Here is a 20,955-nt window from a genome sequence, read left to right as displayed (position 1 = left end):
GGCTTGGCATTGGTCTGCTTGTGGGAGGTGGTGAGTGATTGCCTTTTCATCGCTTGGTGTTGGTTTGTTCAGTTTTTTTCCCTTCTCCTTTATATATTAAACTGTCCTTAAATTGATCCACAAGTTTTCTTGCTTTTGCTCTTCTTTTTCTCTCCCCTTGTCGTAACTGGAACCAGCTTTTGTTATTCTGTAACTACTTAACCTTCTTCTGAATTAACTAATTTAATTTGCTTTCCATTCTAGTATATCTGATTGGCTTGTGGCTACATGACATGTGGTTGATGGAGTATGTAAAGCTGGGATTTAGTGGCCCGGAAGGAACTGGATCAAACTGTTCTGTCTGAACGTCAGGAAACATTTTTCATTATGAGGGTGACCAATCACTGTCACAGGTTGCACAGAGGTTGTGGAATCTCCCGCAGTAGGGATGTTCAAAAGCCACCTGGACATGGTCCTAGGCAGCTGGCTCTAAGTGGCTCTGTTTGAGTGGGGGGTTGCCCTCCAGAGGTCCCTTCCAACTTCAGCCATTCTGGGTTTCAGTGTTGCTGGCATCCCAGGTTCCCGTGGCATTAAAACAAGGGGAGCTGTTTCCTTGCTAATCACCGTCTATAAAAGCGTCAGGGTCAACATTTTCATGTGCAAGTGAATGTTACTTGTACAATACTTCATTAAGAAATACTTACATATTCTGAAGAAAATGGGCTTCTCAGATGTCATTTTTACCCTGAGGAGTGAAATCTGTTGAGCTGAAATAGTGTGATGTTCCTTGATTTGAAAATGAAAGAAAACAGTTCTTTAGGATTTTTCATTACACATTATAGCCTATAGAATTGGAAATCTTTTAAACTGTAAAAGCTTTTTAAAAAGAAAACTTCACTTCACATGCGAACAAAGATTGAACTAGCCCCTAAGCTACTTTTTTTATCACTGGGTATGATTGGAAATCTCATTACGGAAGCTAATGAGAAGTATGGAGGATAGCCATTCATGCTTTGGAATAAAATAAACAGAGAAATGATATGTTGGTAGTGCTGCATTTTGGCACTATTCAAATATGAGTGCCAAATTAAAATAGTCTTGATAAAAACTTGTATTTTTTTTTAAATGCTTTATTCTGTATGGGATCATGACTTTGAAACTGGCAGTATATTCACACTGTTCTCTAGGATATAACAGTGAGATGGAATACTTAAATTGCTTGCCTTTTGCATCTCTTAATTGCATTTTGAACATTAGAATGTACAGTAGAAGGGGAAAAGTGAAATATGTAGCTGTTTTCATCTTTTATCATGTTTACAAAGTGTATATGCAAGTCCATCTGTGGTCATTAAATTTTGATGTGATGTGAAGAGTATCACGTTTTCTTTGCTTATAATAAAACCTGATATCAAGACCTTGTTCAAAGTAACAAAATCATACTTAATTAGTTTTGGTGGGAATGGAACTGAGTTGCATTTGGAACTGAATGGTAAAATACCCTTTGTATTTACCCTGTTAATACCGACAAGTTCTTGTAGCTCTTAAAATAATGTCCACCAGTTTGGCTTTTATCATTAGAAATGTCCAGTAGACCATTACTGTGGTTCACAGCAAGAGCACGCAAAACTAGGAGTAAACCCTCCATCTTTAGATAGGATATTAGGAAAAATTTCTGTGTTGGAAGAGTAGTCAAACATTGGAACAGGCTGCCCAGGGAAGTGTTGAGTCACCAGCCCTGGAGGTGTTCAAAAACTGTGTTGATGGCTTGTAGATGTGGTTTAGTGGGCATGGTGGTACTAGGTCAGTGGTTGGACTTGATGGTCTTGGAGGTCTATTCCAACATAATGATTCTATGATTCTTCACTGTGTGGTTTGTTTGGAGTTCTTTGGGGTTTTTTTGGGTGGGCTGGGGTGCGTGGGGAAGTATGTAAACTGTAAAACTGTCTGCTAACTAATCGTTATCAAGCTTTCCATGGTTTTACAAGTAGATATTTTAATTCATGATGTAAACATCATTTTGACTTTCTTATAAACAATACTATAGCAGTTTAATTTTCCTCTTTCAGTGGTAGTTCAGCCTCTTTCCTATTCAATGTGTCATACAGATTCAAGCTTTGTTTTCTATTTCTTGTGTATTTCTAGTTGAAAATTAAAAATTGTTTGTGTGTCTTTGCCCAGCATTCCAGTAACTAAAACACCTGATGTTAAAAGTACTTAATGCTGTGGGTTTAGGCAGAGGACACCCCCACCCATTAGAAAGTATATTGTAAGCATCCTTAAAGCTGTACTTGAAGCAGTAAACAAATTATACATTAATATTTAAGATCGACTTTGGAATTACAGCTGATGCTGTGTCTTTCCTGACTTAAAAGCACAACAGTTTGGTGCAAGTACTGTCAATGTAAAGAGTATTTCCATGTATATCCTTTTCCAACATACTCTAGGTTTCTGGAAGCTTGGGAATCTGTGATCATTGCCCAAGCTCCATTCTGAAGTTCTAAATTCCATTCTGACACACTGGAATGACCATTTCATGCTAGATGGAGGGGTAGGGGAAAACTTTTTTCAGTGTATGTATGACTATTTAAAAATTCAAACTCTGTGAGAGGTATAATGGGGAAAAAAACCCCAGACTTCCTTGTTTTTCAGTTTAGTGGCTAGATACATCTAGTTGTACAGGGTGTTCGAAATAGTTACTTTCTGTTTTGTATAACTGGTCCTTTAAATAAGTTGATTTAAAAGTTGTAGACCTCCTACTGTTTTTTTCATTACTATTATGATCTTAGGGATATACTTTAAACAGTGATCTAAACCTGACAAAACTAACCTTAAGTTAGTTTTCAGCATTGAGGATTTTCAGTTAATCTTGTAAAACGATCCCCAGACATCTCTGAATGCAGAATTAAAAAACAAAGATTATAAAGTGTCAGTGTACAAAAATCGTAAATATTATTAGGGAAAAGAAGTTTCGTATGGTTTAAAGCAAGCCAGATTCAACATCAATAAAAGAAACGGCAACAGAAGAAAGTAATGGAATACTGATCCTTTTTAAATAAATGACTAATAAGAAATAAAGTTGTTTCTCAAAAAATACTTCATTTAGTTTTATGCTGTGCTGTAGAGCAGTGGAGCCACCTGACTTCTAGACACTGCTGTAATACAAATAGTAGTCTACAGATGATGAATGGTAAGTAATGATAAGTAATCTTTTTCAGCTGCCAGTTGAAGCCAGGATAGAAGTGACTAAGAAGGCTATTAAGGCAGTCAAACATCTTTCTGAGAAATCAAGAAAAAAAACTTCAGGAAATGAGATGGGAGATGCTGAAAACCTGTCCGTTGCTTATGAAGAAACTCTGAATCACTTGCAACAATCTCTTGCTCATCTGGAAACACTCACTCACTGTTTTATCACTTACTTGAAAAATAGTGAACAGGTAATGATTACTAATTAGGTAAAAACACTGTTTTGAGTGTTACCATGACTAGCAGTGATGGACATCAGTCTTCTGTCATATTTTATTAATGTTTTGTACCTTTGTGTTTGTTGACCTGGTTTTTGAAAATTCATTTTCATCAATCTTCTCTTGTTCATAGTATGTGTTAAATCATGGTAGAAAGAAAGACTCTGTATGATACAGCCCTGTAAATAAGAGTACATTGATTCATGTTCAAAAATTATCTGTTCACAGGATACACTACGGAAGTATGGCTATTTATATGATTTATCAAGGTCAGAGAAAGAAAAAATCCATGACCAAGCAGTAGCTATGTGTATAGATGGTCAACCCCTGGACATGATACAACAGTTGTTACAGGTGGCTGTTGGAGATCTAGGTCTTTCTCCCAAGGATATTGTCCAATGTGCTATTAAAAGAATTGTATGTATATTAAGGTAAGTACATTGCCACAGTTAAGCCCGAAAATATCTCTTCTGGGTTTTTGGTTTTTTTTTGGTTTTTTTTGGTTTTTTTGGTTGGTTAGGTTGGGATTGGTTGTATTTTGTAGTGAGTACTTGTTTGCTTTGAATGCCTGGATTTTGCAGAATTGGACAGTAACAGGAAATGCATTCTTGGATAGTTTATGGTCCTGTTTATCTATAATTTCATACTCAGATAAGACAGTTATATTTTTGTGAGTTTGGGAAGTCTGGGCAATCTGAACAAAGCAAGCCACAGAACTCATCCTATTCACTGGAGGGTGCTTTTCAATTGAAAACGTTGGCTTTACAATATTGCTCCGTTATGTGTGTGTGCGTACTTGTGAGTTTTTGGCAAATTGACAACTGCATATAATTCTTCCCTCTCAAACGAAGTCAAAAGGCATGTTTGTTGGAAATGGTGGGTAGCTCATGCAGGTGTTTGGGCAGTAGAGGCCCAGCAATGGCTGTTGCCAAAACAGGTAGTCCTACAGGAAGAAGTACAATTTCCATCTTTGGAATAACTTGCTGGGGTATTTCTGGGAGCTGTTTTTTGTGTGGGTTGGTTGGTTTGTTTGGTTTTTTATTTGCAAGGTTTTGAAAAATGTGTTTATCTATCATTAAAATGTAGGCTTTACATTTTTCTTCTTTGTTCTCATAAAGAATGCTTCTTAGAGTTTTTGCTCCTCTCCCACCTCGGTTTGCATCATACCCTACCTCCAAATTAAACAGCAGGTATGAGTGCTTTGTGCTTCCTGCAGCACTTAAAAGCAACAATGATACCCTAAAAATCCCCCGACCTGCTAACTTCTTGGAGAGAAACAGGTTTCTAGTGTGAGGAAGGGGATTGCTGTGCTCGAGTCTTTCAGTGTTGTCATTGTTACTGCTTCTTGCTGTTATTAGTGTCATCATACTTATAAAGAATCCTACACACTGTACCAGAAGCAAGGCTTTGTCTCTTATCTTTTTCTGGGGTTCACAGACCCAAACCTCAGCAATTGTCTTTTCCATAACATGACACAAACGAGATAACCGGCCTGTTTATACAACTCCAGCAAACTGAGTTATCTCTTATTTTTAAATGATGAGAAATAGGCTAGGAGAACAGAAAATGCAAAATACCTGTCTTCCACAGAGTTTATACTTAAACATCCCTGAATAATTCTGTTGAGATCTGGGCAAGACCTGGATGATACAAAGGAAAATGAAATCCAGTTGATGCTGACCATCTTAATCTTGTTAACAGTGAGTTCAAAGTTTGTATTAACTCCAGTACAATGATCTCGTAGTTGAATATATTCTTTATAGTCTTGCTTCCAAATTACAGTTCTAACACTTGTGAGAAACGGTCTAAAACTACTGTAGTCATGGTGCCTTTCTTCAGTACTAGCCGTGTCTTGGGCAAGGGAGGAGAGAAGAGTCCTGCATTGAAGTCCTGCCTGTTTGGTTAGCTGCAGCCTCTGTGCTTCATGCCTTACAGCCCAGAAGGGATATGCTTTTTCTTCACAAGTTTGAGGCTGAAACTGGTTTAGTTTGTCTGGCATTTGGGAGAATGTAGTCATCTCTGGGAATATAGAACTGTTAAAAATACCTGCTTATGGATGTGTTTACAGACATGGTGAGGATGTGGACACAGGTGGGGGAAAGCTAAGCACATGAAAAGCTTTTCAGTGAAATAAGGTGCTTTTCCTTGATTTTGTTTGATGCTCAGTTCTACCTCAGCTTGCTATTTTTTACCATGTTGTGTTAAGATTTGGTAAGCCATTTTGTAGCCGTAGTGATTGTCAAATTCCTTTGGCTTGTAATGTGAGACTTCAGCCTGTCCTTCAAGGTTCAACCTTTTTCCTGCTGCAGCAAAACTGAAGGTATTTATTAGGGTGGTGAAGTGACAGGGTTTGGGGACTCAAATGCATGGGACAAGTGTACATTGAAAATGGTTTCTTAGGGTTGAATGAGTCTGTGAAGGTGCCATTGCTCTTTAACAAGGTTTAGGATATGTGGAAGTCCATGGATTCTTGTAGCCAGATAAGAGCAACCTGTCCTTTTTCCTGCCAAGGAATTAGCAGCATTCTGACCCATGCCTTAGTGCGATGGAATCTGTACGTCTGTCTTGATGTTCTCTGTCAGAACGATTTACCCAAAGAGCACACTCAGTCCTCATTGCTGGGATGTGAATTTCTCAAGACAGCAAGCTGATAATGAAGTTCTGGGATTTTACATTTACATCCCTGTCAGTATTTCTGTTATGAGGATGCAGAGACCCTGAATTTTTTATTTTTTTTTTTCTGTCATTGTTGACAGAATATTAATGGGCTCTTAAGAATCCTTCTGTCCGTGATGATCTTTCTCCTTCAGAGCAGCATAAAAGTATTCATTTTGGCTTTTTTTTTTTTTTTTTTCCCTCCGCTTCAGTCAGGTGAAATTAATTCCTCAGGGATTTTTTTTTTTTTTCGTTTGAAGAGGCCCTCTTGGATTTAATGTTGCTGACTGCTACCTGCTACCTGTTACCTGTTCCTGGATGGGTCATTGATGTACTGAGTATTCCGAATGGAATACCACTGTATCTATAACCTAGTGGTTTCAGTAGAAATATTTTCTCCACCCTCCCCCAAAAAATAGAGGGGGGCAAGCTGATTTCGTATTATCCGTGATAAATTAACAGATACTTCTTATTTAACTATTCATACAGAGCTCTCTTCTGAATTCCTTCTGTTCCAAAGAGATACATGCAACAAGTACGAAAGAATATTCCATTGTTAGATGGCTGCTAGACACTGTTTATCACTTCTAAGCCCAGTTTAGATAGATAAAACTTTGAGAATTTATTTTGTTCTTCTGCATGCAGAAAAATTATGTGAGTAGGATGATCTGAATGTACATACCAGAAATAGAGAAACAAGTCTAGCATGGAAAATAATCTATGGCTCTACCTTTTCTTCAGTATGTATGTGTATGTTACAGCAGATTGAAGTGCTACAGATGAAAAGAAGGCCGCCTGTCAAAGTGTCTGCAGTCCTCTTTAACAGAAAATTGATTTCTCCTGTCACTCAATTTAGGTCTGTTCATAGAATCCTCAGTGATGGTAGAGCTTTTGCACAGCAACTTAAGCAATACTGTCTTTCTTGTCCAGGTTTGTCCATTTGATGAAGAATAATTTGGCTTTAGATAATCACTGTCCTGCTATTTCTAACCGAAATATAACAGTGTGATGCATTTGGATATAAAGCTCACAAAGCCCAGTTATTTCAACTATAATGAGTCTCATTAACATGCAGAGTATGAGAAACCTATCAAAATTCTCCTTTTTACTCTGCTTCTTATCAACGTTTTTCTGTGAACTGAATTATTTTCTCTTTATATGCATTGCAAGGCTGGAATGTCTGCAAGTTGATTTAAAGTTCTGGAGCAGAGACCGTGACCAGCAACTCCTCTGCAGCACTTTCTAGTAAAGAAGGGAATGCCTGTCTCTCCAGTACAGAAAACTGTGGTGGCAAAGATGGGAGGATTAGTTGGAGGCTTCAGATAAACTCATTTGATGTGTGATGTGATCTGATGTAATCAGTAGAATTTTTTTTTTTTTCTTCTCTCCTCTTTGAGGGGAAGAGGAAGATCATTTCATATTATTCATAATAAATGAATAGATAATGAGCTATGGGAAGTTTGTCTACTACAGTGATAAACAGCATGAAGTGAAAATCTGGCATAAAATAAAACAGAAAATATTTGAAATAATATCCTCCCTATTATGAAATTCAGTAAGAGGATAATATAGAGTATCATCACTCTAAACATAGGGAGCAATTAAAAGAAAGGTTGTTGCTTGTCATCTCTTAAGTCTCCTGGTGTTAATGTTGTTGCTGTGAATAAAATTGGATGCATCTCTGTCCTACACTCAGATGTTGGCTTTCAGGCTAGACCATAACGCAAATTAAAACATATTAACCACATCTTGTGCAATACTTGCATTTCAAGGGTAATGGGCAACCAACAATTAAAGTAGTAGTCTTGCCTGTGCACCTGGAATGACATTTCAAGGGAAAACTCTTCAGGTTTATTTACTGGAGCTTTGATATGTTATACAGGGTGGTTATTTTATACAATAGTTTTGAAAGAGATCATGTTAGAAAATTCCTTCTTTGACAATTAACCTGCCTTCATTTTTCAACAATAAACAATATTATAGGCTTAAAAACTCTTGACAACTTCTCAGAAACAGACTTCATGTAAAATGTGACATAGTTTTTTGCCTAATATTAGGTACCTACATTGTCCAGTTCTGTTAACTACTTTTATCTCCCTTGATTCTCTAGTTCCGGCACACAAAATTCAAGTAGAAACTCATGCATTGGGATGTATAAAATCTCTCCAGCAGAGTATATCTGCATACTTTATGCAACATATGTATTGGGCACTTCTTCATTTGCCTATGGAAACAGCTACTATGAATAAAAATCAGTTGCCTTTTCAGTAGAAATCGTGAACTTCTTAAAAAAAAACACCAAAAACCAACCAACCAACCAAAAAAAAAAAAAAAAACAAACAAAAAAACCAAGAAGATTTTGGTAATTATGGTAGTCTGGTTAGACTTCACTAAGACTGAATTTAAACCATTACCTAAGGACATTCACATGATAGACTGGAGACCTTCCATGATCCATGACTGTAGGCATGTTCATGGTTGGTTCGCCAGGGGAGACAGTTTGGCTATTGGAGATATTATGGCCTCCTTCGTTTGTAGCTCCTAAATTTCTTATCGTAGGTGTCCAGAAGGATGTAGCATTTAATGAAATTTTGGAAGTATTCACCAGGCAGTGAGCCGGAAAGGTTTGGTGAAATTTTGAGTTCTTGTTTAGTGTTCGGTGTTTCATTAAAAAGGTGAAACCAGCTTTATTAGACTGACTAGCTAACTCAGAAGGAAAAAAAAAAATGGATTTTTTTACTGTCTCATCTCACTTGAGCAGGGGTCATACAGAGTAATTTTGTAACTTGGATTTTATAATTTCATGGTATTTCTGATGGAAACGATGATTTGGCATTATGACTTTTTTTCCCCAGCATTGAATGATCACACCAACAATGTATTATTTTCTTATTTTCCTGATATTTAGAGGAAATGCAAACAGAAAAAGGAAAATAAGGCTGGAGAAATAGGACAATATCAAGTATTTTTGGTGAATACTATAATTAGGTTAAAAGATTTAGATGAAGTTAATTTATTCTCCTTTCAAGCATTCTTTGTATTTTATTGTGTTTGAGGAACTTGATTAAATATGCATTACTCTCTCTGAAACTGAACTGAAATTAAAATAAGCCTTTATCAGTGTAATTACACCAGGCTCATACGTAGGAGTTTTGAGGTGATCACTGAATCCTGTTCTGTTGTTTAAAATAAGCATGAAATAGCATAATCTGTGTGGAAGACTAATCCTTCATTAATTATATTTGTTTCTGTTAGTAGCTGCTTATTTTTAATCATTAATTATTAAGAAAAGAACAAGGCAACAATCTGTGGAAACTTGACACGATTATTTGTCTCATGAGCTCTAATCTCTTTTTAGTTTCTCTAACCATTAGGCAGTAAAGGCAGTGTTAAGCTTAACAAAATGCAAGCTTTCAGTCTTTCTAGATTTCTTTCTAAAAATCTCTTATTCTAAATAACTGTAACTTACTGCTTAGAGTCACCTTTTTTTTTTCTTTCCTCCTGCTTAGTAGAGTAGTACCTGCCTGTGTATGACAAACTTGAAGCTTTCTGTAAATGTTCACACATCTATTGTACTTGTGAACTGGCTTCACAGATGTATTCTCTGAAACAGTGGGTTTCTGTTTTCAGAAATGGCCATTAACATTTGTGTACATGTTACTTTTGACCCGAGGTTTTGGGGGTGGTTTTTTGTTTTTTTTTGTTTTTTTTTTTTTTTTGAGGTGCTCAGCCTGGTTGCAGTAAAAGCTAATGACTTTCATCTTTAAATAGGGAAGGGTTTTTGAAGAGCAAGTGCTAGGACTATTCAGAATCAATCTGCAAAATCGAGGGTACCCAAAATATAAGATTTGCTGGCCAGTCTCCTTTGATACAGAAATTGCTTATGTACACTAAAGGGAATTTAGCTTAAGTAGAGCTATAAGATCTCCATTTCTGTAGTCCATGTCCTGTTCTTTTCTATTTCAATTGTCTTTCTTAGTATGCAAGCTTTACAAGTATTCTAGTTTTCTTTAGATATGCCATATTAATGACCTTTGATGTCTTTTTATTAGAAACTTAATTGAAAAAACAAAAAGCCTAATAATACAGGAAAATTTAGATCTGGCCTGTAAACAGAACATTAATGAAGTGGCTTATATGTGTGTTGGCTCTGAGAACATATCTTAAATTTTCTTAGGGGTTATTTTTTTTTATTTTAAAACAAATTTGAAACCATCTAATGCATGTAGCTGCTTGCATAAAATGATTACTTTAATACTGCTGTTCTGTTTCCACACTTCTGCCATACTGCTGTAATCTGTATTCATTCTTATTAAGAGATCATATAGGAAGAGGCTGACACTTTTAGTAGCAGAAGCACTTTGAGATGCTGATGAACTGTAGAGAAAATACATTTTATCTCTGGGTTTTTGAGTCATCCTTAATAAGCCAACTTGGAACTATTGGAACTATTTGCCTTTCTTTCTTCTTCTTTAATGCAGCATTGAAAAACTAAAATAGGCAAAACTTGTTTTTCTAGTTCATCCAGGCATCACTGCCTCTGCAGTGGTTTCCATGAGGAGACACTGTGTGCTTTATTGGAGTCCCGGTGCAAAATCCCTCACTCTTTCAGCACCAAGTCTCTCTTTTTGACCATGTATCCCCTACTTCTTAATTTTGTTGGTTCTGGTAGTCATGAACCTGGTTTATCCAATGGAAAATGAAGCCCAGAGTTGGGGAGGAGAGAGAGAAATCTGCTGAATCAGCAGGTAGGATTCTGTTGATTTCGTGTAACAGTCACTGGGTTTAAACCAATAGTGATAACTGCAAGATGATATTTGAAAAAGATAGTGTAACCTTTAATCTGTTTAGTTGATAGTGATGAGGTCTTTAAGGTAATGAGATTACATGTATATATTTTGCTGACCTAACCTGTATTAGAAGTGCTAAATTTTAACTATTCTTTTTCTTTTGAGTTTCCCTTAAGTATTTTAGTATTTCTCTTTCACACTCTTTTCTTGTTGCTCCTCACATTAGTTTGACATATAAATAAAGGTACTAATTAAGCAGGGGAAGTGGAAAATTGCTATAATTAGTGAACAATTCGTGTACATCCTACAGGTCGATAGAACTGGATATGATATTAGGGACCATTTTAATGGCAATTTTATGTGTTCCCTTAACAGTGGAAGTGGGGGCTCATCTACATCAGTTAAAGATCCACTTGGAATCCTGGAAGGCATCGTTTCTGCAGTGCATGCAAGTGTTGAGAAAGGGTAAGGATTTCCTGTATGGATTCTTTGGTTAAGACTGTGAAAGAGACTTTTCATGAAAGTGTTGAAGGTATAATACTGAATATGGATGATTTTTCTTCATGGGTATGTATAATGGGTTTGCACTTAATTTTCTAAGACTTCAGTCTGGAACAGGCTGTCATTTATCAGATTCAAAATCTTAGCCCTGACAGAAGCCTTTACTTGATCTGCTGGAAGAATCAAGTCACTCAACCTAAAATTTAGATAACTATGTATTATGGTGATTTGAGAAAAACTTTTTTCTACTGTGACTACTGCAGATTGTATTCACTGCTTTTGTTTCAGTTTAGTAGATAAATTACAGATAATAATGACTCACTTTCAGATATCTGAATTTAGATATCTAAATATGTCAATATTTGTAGGATATAGTACAGAAACAATTTCACAAATGCTGTGTGATGCTTCACCACATTTTTTTCTCCTCTTTTGGGCATGTCCTTATTTCAGGTCACTTAATGGTCTCTATATCTCACTGGCATTTTCTGTTGAATTTCTAGTAAAGAAAAGGAAGGAAAAAAATCAGTTTTCTTTCCAGAAGTGCAAACTAAGAACTCATGTATGACAATAATAATAATAAAAACCCCGTGGCCTAGTAGCCACACAAAAACAATTACACTGTTGCATGGAGGCTTTTCCACTGGCATTAAATTAGTTAAATATTGGATACTGAAGCAGACTGAATTGATTTAAAAATCTACAATAAATCTCATTTGAGAGCCTCTAAGGTAAAATGGGAGGGTTGGTACTATTTTATTCTGAAATGCACTTTCTGGAGTGTTTTATTTGTCTACTTCATCAACATTTAACTGCTGAAACAAGAGTGAAAGTCACTGTGATTACATGAGATTGTTTACATTCATTTAAATACTTGTTCTTATTTATCTCCTTAAACCTCAGCTATTCAATTTACAAAATATAAATCTTTCCCTCAGGAAAATATATATAAACATCGTGTGAAGTGTGACCTCTACAAAACTCTTGAAATATTTCAGCGGGTCCTCTTAATTCCCAAACTTGTTATTTATGATTTGAATGCCACCTGTTCAGCAGAGGCATGTCTAATTTAGCTGAAGTTCTGAGCTAACAGCATCATTTAGACAATATAAAGCCTAAGCAAAATTGAAATCCTTGTAATATGAAAACCTAAGCTGTCAATGTCTATTATTTCAGAGCTGCAAGACAGGTTAAATTGGTGTTTTCTGCCTGATACTACTTTCCCATCTGTCTTGTTAAGACAAATAAGGAAACATTAGTTATAAATCACACTCCACCTGGAATCACTTTCTTGGGTTTTTTTGTTTGTTTGTTTTGGGGTTTTTTTGGGTTTGTTTTTTTTGTTTGCTTGTTTTTTTTCAGAAGAAAAAATTAGCTTTAGTTTAAAACACTACTGAAAGATAGCAGAATAGCATTTACTGATTTGTTACATGCTAGTTCATAGCCTCCAAGGGACATAATGGATTATTCTGTCTGCAGCTGGTTGGTGAGTTCATGGTAACCTGTGTCTGTAAATGCTTCCAACAATTAAAATGTATTCAGTATAATACAGGTTTTGAATCAAATTGTTTAATTAAGAGTTTTTCTAATTAACCAAGTCAGGAAACCCCAAAGACTTAGGTTTTTTAACATCTATCTTTTCTTTCTAGGGATTATGGGCATTCTGCAATCATTATCATACTAGAACATAACAATAATCAAGCTGTCTATTGATGGTAGAGAAAAAATAAGAAATGGCTAGAGCTACCATCAGGAGAAAGTAATTTGTGTATGTGGAGTGTAAAGAAGGGACTTATAAGGAAAGAAAGAGGATATAGGGCAATATGAATAAGCATCAGATGTAAAAATGTCATACTTAAAATGCAAGCATTCAGACTGGTTTTCCATAAAGTCAGATGGGATGGAAGTACAGGCATCAGTCAGGACCAGACACCATAAAAAGGCTTGAATTTTCAGGTGCTGAAATCCAGCACCATTGCAATGCAATTGGCAGTCAAGGTGGGAGAATACGTAACTGTGTAGATGGATTTCCCTGGTATTACGTGGTTATTTGAAGTTCAGAAAAAGTTCTTTCACCACTTAGCTTTAGGCATTGTGATTTACGAGGGCTAGTTTCTCTGCAGCTCAGAGGTGAGCTCTTCCATTTCCAGTGTTATGTATTTGTTATGTATTGAATGTACTTGTTAACAGCTTTGAAAATACATGTGGTACTTTCATTAGGATTACCAAAGACTGTTTAATACAGTATTGTTTAATTACAGGGAGAAAGTAGTTTCTTCAGATGACCTTCTGGAGTGGCTGAGACCTTTCTGTGGTGATGACTCTTTAGCAGTTAAGCCTCGCATCAGAGTATTGCAAATTCTGGAGCAAGCCTTCCATCTCAGTGATGAGGATAGCAAGCTACTTGTGTACTTCCGGACGCAAGCAGTGCTCAGAGCTTGCTGGCCTGAAACAAAGGTATTAATATTGATTGCTATAAATGGTAGCATAAGACTGTTTCTATGCAAGGATTATACGATAAAATGCTGGGTTGTAATATATGGTTTCAATGCATCCTGTTCATAGGGGAACTAATCCTACCTTCCTTTTGAATCAGATTTCTAATACACTATGATTCTTTGAAAAACAAAGTTGTGTAGAGTAATGGACTCTTCAGCTTTTGTTTGGGGTCAGGATTACATAATACTGGACTCGATTAAACACTAACGATTTTCCTCCATGTCAAGCATTGACTTTGAAGATTTCGTATGTTCTTTTCTTACCATTTTTTGTGTCAATTTTACCTTCACTCTTTATCTTCTACTTGCTGTGGCATTATAGTCAGAATTAGAATGAGAATTAGTGGCCACTATCTCTTTTTTTTCTGGGGTCCTGTAAGTATTATTCCATGAATGTGTAGTAGGAACATAAGAACATTCTCAATTGGAAAGACTTGATTGTCAGGCAATGCATTCACTCATAGTCTGCTATTGTCTCTTAAGAGGCAGCACCTAACAACTGAAAGACAGTAGTTGCTTAAAAACAGTTCGTATCTTTAACTGTCCAAGTGATAGTTTTAAGTCTTTGTCAGTGTAAAGTCAGGAATAAAATAAGGTAAAAATCATTGGTGAAAGAAGTTACTCTTAGCTATTTGTTTGTTTCCGACTGAGAGAGACAGAGTGCTTCTAGTTCAAGTTTCCAAGTCTAAACCAGATTAACTTTCCTTTTTAATTAAAGGGTGACAAAACGCCTAACTTTATATGTATAAGTAGAAGTTGATGTAAGACCGATAAGGATCATATAGTGAATGTTCTCAGGAGTGAAAATGCTCAAGTTGTCAGTAGAGTATTAATAATTTTATGCATACAAAAAAGCTCTCGTTGATTAATATTTTAACTACTTCATTTCATTACTTATTTTGGTGAAGTGATTAATATCAACATATGTATTTTTAGAGTTTCTACATTTCTAAGTACAGTGAAAATATACTGAAGGCTTAACAGAAAGAAGTAGTCTGGTCTTCGAAGCTTATGCCTTTATGAAATCATATGAGTATCACTTGCTGCATGTAGAATTGTTTAGAAGCAGAGTTAGTTTTCATCCATTTTCTAAATGCCTCCCCCTGTGCCAAGACCTTACGGAACTAAAATAGAATATTTCTAATAGTTCCTCAAAAAATTATGCACAAAACCATTTTGTATTCATATAAAACAAAAGCGATATCTCAGTTTTGACTCGCTGTGCTAAGATCATCCAAAGGAATAATCCTAATAAAAATCTTAAAGGAAAATGCTTATCTCTTGCTTTCTTTAGAAGTTACTTTTTCTCTTGCATTCAACCTAATACCAGCACTTAACTCCTCAACTGCTCTTCAGCTGTCTGTGTTTGGATTCCTCATCTTCAGTTCAATCCTTTGACAATATTTGTTGTTGCCTGTTTTCCAATCCAAAAGCATTTCAAGTCTAAAAGATTCAACTGGAGTATGTTTTAAGAAAAAAAGTTACAGGTAGATAATAGCTCTCAGCCATACCTGTATTTGACAGAAATCTTGTGAGACTCACTACACTTGTTAGGGAAATACATGAGATAAGGTCACTTTTATTTTCTCCTGTAATCTGGTAAGTCAAAATGTGTATAACTTTACGTCATGAAAATCCATTTGCTTTTGTCTCCTGACATTTTAGGAGTTAATTGAATGCATTGCATATGCTGCTGCTCGTGTGCAGCTCACTGCCCACCAGGACCCCCAAGGCCCTCTCAGCAGAGCTGCTCCCCAGTGTGGCTGTCCCCACCTGTGCTGTCCCAGGTGCAGCATGTCTGTTAAACCTGATGTGATTCTGTTGCCTCAATCTTCCAGCCTGTTTAGGTCTCTCTGTATAATCAGTTAATAATTGCTGTTTCCTGAAGTGGTGGATTTTCAGAATACTCCTGGTTTCAAGCAAGAAAGCATACTTGTTTTTTGTGAGGGAAGAAGTTTGTACAGACTATAAGCAGCATTCCATTTCTTCATAACAGTTGCTGATCACTTTAGTGCTCTACTCTCTTGCTGATTAGTAAGCAAATAGTGCAAGAAGCCATGCAGTAAAAAGCTTAGTAATGTGCTAGGTAAGCTCAAACTGTTCAGAGCTAATGGTATAAAAATGTGCATACAATACTGTAATATAAAATTCTCTGTATATTGTATATTCTATTTATTATTTAGCAAAGTTCAGAAATAGTTTTCATGCTTAGCAATAGTGAAACCTGGTCTTATATGTACACATAATTTTTTTTTTTTTTGGCCTGAGTTCCTACTACCGAGTACGGTTATTAGAGTCCTGTTGGAACATATTTAAAAATATTCTGTTTTTCATGTCTGTTCAAGCTAAATGTGATAGATGAGAAATCTTTGTTTTCATTGAGTATTTTGTACTAGGTAACTACTGTGTGATTTAGACAGAAGACTCATATTGGTTTGTCCGTTACGTACCACTCATTGAAATTCAGAGGTCTTCGCAAGTGTCCAAGAAAACATTTTTTTTTTTCTCTTTTAGTCATTTGATGTCAAATGCTACTCTGTAAGTTGATATCAGAAAAAGCAAGAGATGACCTTATTTGATGATTGTTTGCTTATCTTGTGAATTAACAAACAGGGAAAATGGCGTAATAAAATAGCGTATTGAAAACTACATTTCACAGTCCTTCATGGTGTGTTAGTGAAATAAGAACACTGCAGAAGTCAGTAGTTACATGCCTGCTGAAACGCAAAGAGAGAGATTTGTGTATGAGCTTTTGGCAAAACATCAGTTAAGCAAGTTTCTCGTGCAAGTTAATGCTTTAGGTGCAGAGACCTTTGAAAGTAAGTCCATTCTACAGAGGGGGATGTTGAAGCACAATTTAAAAGTCTGATCGGGTTGCTGGGTTATCCTGGGTGAAGCAGGGTCAAAAAGTAGACATGAGGAATTACATCCTTCAAACGTGGGCTCAGACAGCTATGTCAGCCTGTCTGCCTTGTCTGCAGGCATCAATTTCTCTAGCATTACCATACCTTTATTAATTTGGTCCTCCATTCCCATCCAGCAAAGCAGTAGAAAAAAAAATCACATTTTAAAAAAGGGGGGGAGGGTGTGGATTGAGTGCTATTTTTAGTTTATAGAGGAACGTGATTAAAGGTTATTGTTTTGGTTTGTTTTTTTTAAATGAACTTTAAATTGCAAATACTTCAAAACTGTACTTATTATCTTACTGCCAGCTGGTTTTATCCTTACTTGCTTGATATTTCTTACATGCGTTTAGGGGATCCCTCTTTTCCTTTACCATTCCTTGGTACAAAAAGGGACAGCAGATATTATAAAGGATGAATGTGGATTTCTATTGAGTAAAGATAAGTTTAATGATATTGCAGTGTTCAATTACCAGAAAATGTGTGAAAGCCACCCTCAGTGTGTCTACTAATCCTCTTAGTCAGACTTTGCATACATCAAGGAGGGACTTAATATTTAATTACGCTCGAGGTGCTGTAAGTAGCAGTCCCACAAATCAGCGTGCTGCTGGGAAACAGGCCAGCTCTTACAAAATTAAAAACGTACTTCGTGGAAGCAGCTACCTATCAAACAGTCAGAAACACAGTAATTTCCAGTTCTGTAATGATTAGTTAACAAAATTAAAAATTCAGGGGTCCTCAGTTTTCAAAGGTTTGAGAGACTTCAGTTCACATTCCAGTAACATCCCACGCTACTGGAGGGAGGAGGGATGTGTTGCTTTAATCCCCTTGATGAATTTTATCTGAGCTCTTCAGGTTCTGTAATTTTCTAGTTAACTGGTGCATGAAAAATATGGGTCAAAATACTGACTTTTTTATATATTAAAAAAAAAGTTGGGAGGGAAACATTGTTTAAAATGATCCGATCAAATTTTAGCTTTCTCCATCTAAGATGGGAAATCCACCTGTTTTCATGTATTATATAAAAATATAGTCTGTAATGACTCACAGCACTGTGTAACGTATGTAAGGTTATGTGTGTGTACGAAGTCGTTCAGTTCAGTGACCAGTTACAGGAGTTAAGGTTTTGCCCAAGGAAGTTACAGTGGCACTAACAAAGCTTCTGTAGGTAAACCAAGGGTTAGTTTAAGATAAGAAGTTAATAATTATGAAGCTACTGTATGACACACCTTGACTTAAAAGGATTGTTTAATTATTATGCAAATGCAAAATGTAATTTGCATGCCACTTAAATCTAAATAGCTTTGTCATTTAGCCTTTCCCCTCATATTGTTATATTATGTTTTTTTCATGATCTTGGGGTATACAGAGCTGCTGAGGGCTAAGCATGTTTGAAAATTGTAAGGGATATCTAATATGAATTTAAGGTGGTAATTTTAGGCACCTTTCTTTTACTTGTTTTTTTTTCCCTGAAGTTTGGCTTTGAAAACTGGCAGTACTAATTTGTATTTGTGTTGTGTATATCCCACACACATTTGCCCTTCCCTCATACAGGCAATTTGCATATGCCATATGCAAGTTTTGTGTGTCTCAGCAACCTTAGTAATGTCTACGTTAACATTATGACTTTCTGAGTATTTGGGTATGGCTGTCAAGCCTCCGTTGCTCTTTTGTTCCGCTTCCCCCGGTATATGAAAACTGTGTATCTGTTTACATGATGTTTCTTCATATGGCTTCATAAAGAAAGGTCTCAGTGGGAATAAGTCAATGTCCTGCGATTTTTCAACTTTTTCCCATTCCCTCTACTTGTATCAGAGAGATTTAAAACTAAGGATTTGGAAAGCACAGTGAGATTTAATAATTCCCAAGTCATTTATCAGGTAGCAATAACCTGTATTTAGCTTGATCTGGCAAAATACAAGAGAAGGAGCTGTATCTGTTTAATCCTCAGCTATCTTTTATTTGTGAAAAATGCTTAATTAGAAGAAAGATTTATGGTCCTATCAACTTTGAGTAAATTTGTTAGGATGTTGTTTATAATTCTAGAGACATTGTTTCTCTTGTAGTAATGCATACAAATTAAGTTGAAGAAATTTAATTTAAGTTTTAATTAATATTTTAAAACACTAATTTCCATTCCTTGAAGATGCAGTTCATCCATATGAGAACATGTGAAATGTATTTTTTTTTTTTTTCTGGGAACATAAATTATAGCGTGTGTGATTAATTAAATACTTTAAGATGCAAATAAAATATTTTCCATTAACTACACAACTAAAATGGATAAGACAAAGTGGAGAGGAAAGCGGTATAGCTCGAGTGAATGTGACGGTTTCGAATGTGAGCCCTGAGTACTACGGTATTCTGTAGAGTGCTCTGGAGTGGCTTTGTGGGGGATAATTCACTTTCTGTAATAGGTCTTTTGTAATGAAGGTCTAAGTGAAGAATGGTTTAAAGATTGCATTCTGTGCTTTTATCTCAATTTCAGAAAAAATTAGAGCTCATTACTGATGTGTTCAGAGTTCTATTACCATGTTGCAAAGAAATTGGTGGATGAACTGTTATTCAGCCTTGTGTGTTTCTTGCTAAATTCTTGGCATTGATATGCCATACAGCACTGAGTGCAAAACATGCTAAAACTTTGTAGAAGGATTTTTTGTTTCTTTGTTTTTGCCTTTTTATGTGATTTGATATGTGCTGTTGCAAAATCCAGAAAATCAAGTCATTTGTCTGTTTTATGTACTTCATTTTTTTCTATAGTCTGTTGTTTACTCAGTCTGAGTAAACAATTCCAATCGTGTTACCTCATCCACGGTGTTTTCTTTCTCTGTAACTATTCTCCTCTCCATCTCAGAGCCTACTGTGATAGGAAGTATACCTCCTGAAAGGAGATAATTGGAGAAGTGAACGTGATGTCCTTGTGGAAATTAGCAGTCCGTGCTTATGCATCTCAACACTTCGATTGCTCTCTTGACTTCAGCTGTATATTAGCCAGAGGTCTCTGAATTTCATTCAGTGAGGCTCAAGTTCTTGTTTTGACTTGATAAGGCTAATTTAGCATATTTTAAAATGTGGTGGCTTTACCATGGTTACGTCTTATTTGCCATCGTATGGTCATTTACTTACCCTAGATTTGTTTAAAGTCAGTTGGAGGTTTCTCTGCAGTCCTTGATGAACATATACCAACTCATTTGTGTGCAGTGTTATCTGTTCAATGCTTACAGTCCTCCAAAAGCATTTATATAAGCAAAGAAGCAGTCATAAAATCATGATAAATTCTACTTTTTACCTTTACCATTTGATCATAAACTGCTTTTTTGTTTGTTTTGTTTTTCATTTTCGTTCCTGTTAGCAGATCAAGCTCTTCAGTGGTTTCTAGTGAGGGATGTTAAAAACCTTTTGAAAATATGTGTTCTAAAACTGTTTTTCTTTAGGCATTATTTTTTGTTAACATCTCAAAGGAGTATTTGCTATTAAAAACTGTGATGTTCAGTTAACGCTATGCTTTTTTCCCCAACAGTCTTAGCTTATTCCATCAACCATCTTATTACCTGACACTTTTTATTTAGAGGTCTTGTAAACTCCGTATCATCTGAGGACCCCTTCTCAGGTACTCTTAAAATAGTTCTTACTTCATAGTGATTTCTGATAGTTCATGTTGGTTGAGAGAGTCAGGGGTTTTTCCATATTGTTGCTGCTGTTACACTGGGACTCAGCTATGATGTCTGTGAGTGCTCAGACTTTCACTAGACAAATCAAAAAGAAAACCACCAATTGCAATTGCAGTGCCATTTAGTATGACAGTTGCATGATACTGCCCTTCCTTGTTCTTATTATTTTTATGGCTGCAACAGAGCTACTCATTCATTTCAGTTTTTATAGCCTAAATAATTTTGTGGTATCCGTCCACTTCGTACCTTAAATGCTGCTAATAAAGGTCATAAATATGGATAAACAATAGAGGAATTTTGCATTTAAAAAATTAAGTCTTTCTTGTCTACTTTTTTACAGAAAATAGTAGTACTGAAATATTTCTCAGAATTGGAGTGAGTATCAACCACTTCTTGTTCCTAAAAGAGGGTATCTTACTTTATTGTGGGTTGTTCTTTTTGAAAATGCATCTTTTACTTGAGTTTAGCCTATCTGCAGGGTAACATTTCAGAAAGAT

General features: G+C 35.9%; 1 protein-coding gene across 1 annotated transcript in view; it reads left to right on the top strand.

Annotated features, from left to right (window-relative positions):
- Positions 1-20,955, top strand: part of NBAS (NBAS subunit of NRZ tethering complex) — a 191,790-nt gene that overhangs the window by 137,554 nt on the left and 33,281 nt on the right. The window contains exons 45-49 of the mRNA XM_086460475.1: positions 3,195-3,413; positions 3,669-3,871; positions 4,628-4,630; positions 11,261-11,350; positions 13,648-13,843. Of these exons, the coding sequence (XP_086316601.1) occupies positions 3,195-3,413; positions 3,669-3,871; positions 4,628-4,630; positions 11,261-11,350; positions 13,648-13,843 (711 nt within the window). The remainder of the gene's footprint in view (positions 1-3,194; positions 3,414-3,668; positions 3,872-4,627; positions 4,631-11,260; positions 11,351-13,647; positions 13,844-20,955) is intronic.

The sequence above is a fragment of the Leptosomus discolor genome, chromosome 2, assembly GCF_034619465.1.
Source record: "Leptosomus discolor isolate bLepDis1 chromosome 2, bLepDis1.hap2, whole genome shotgun sequence".
Taxonomy (NCBI): domain Eukaryota; kingdom Metazoa; phylum Chordata; class Aves; order Leptosomiformes; family Leptosomidae; genus Leptosomus; species Leptosomus discolor.
Note: the sequence above shows the minus strand (reverse complement) of the source record. Positions and strands in the feature narration are given on the sequence as shown.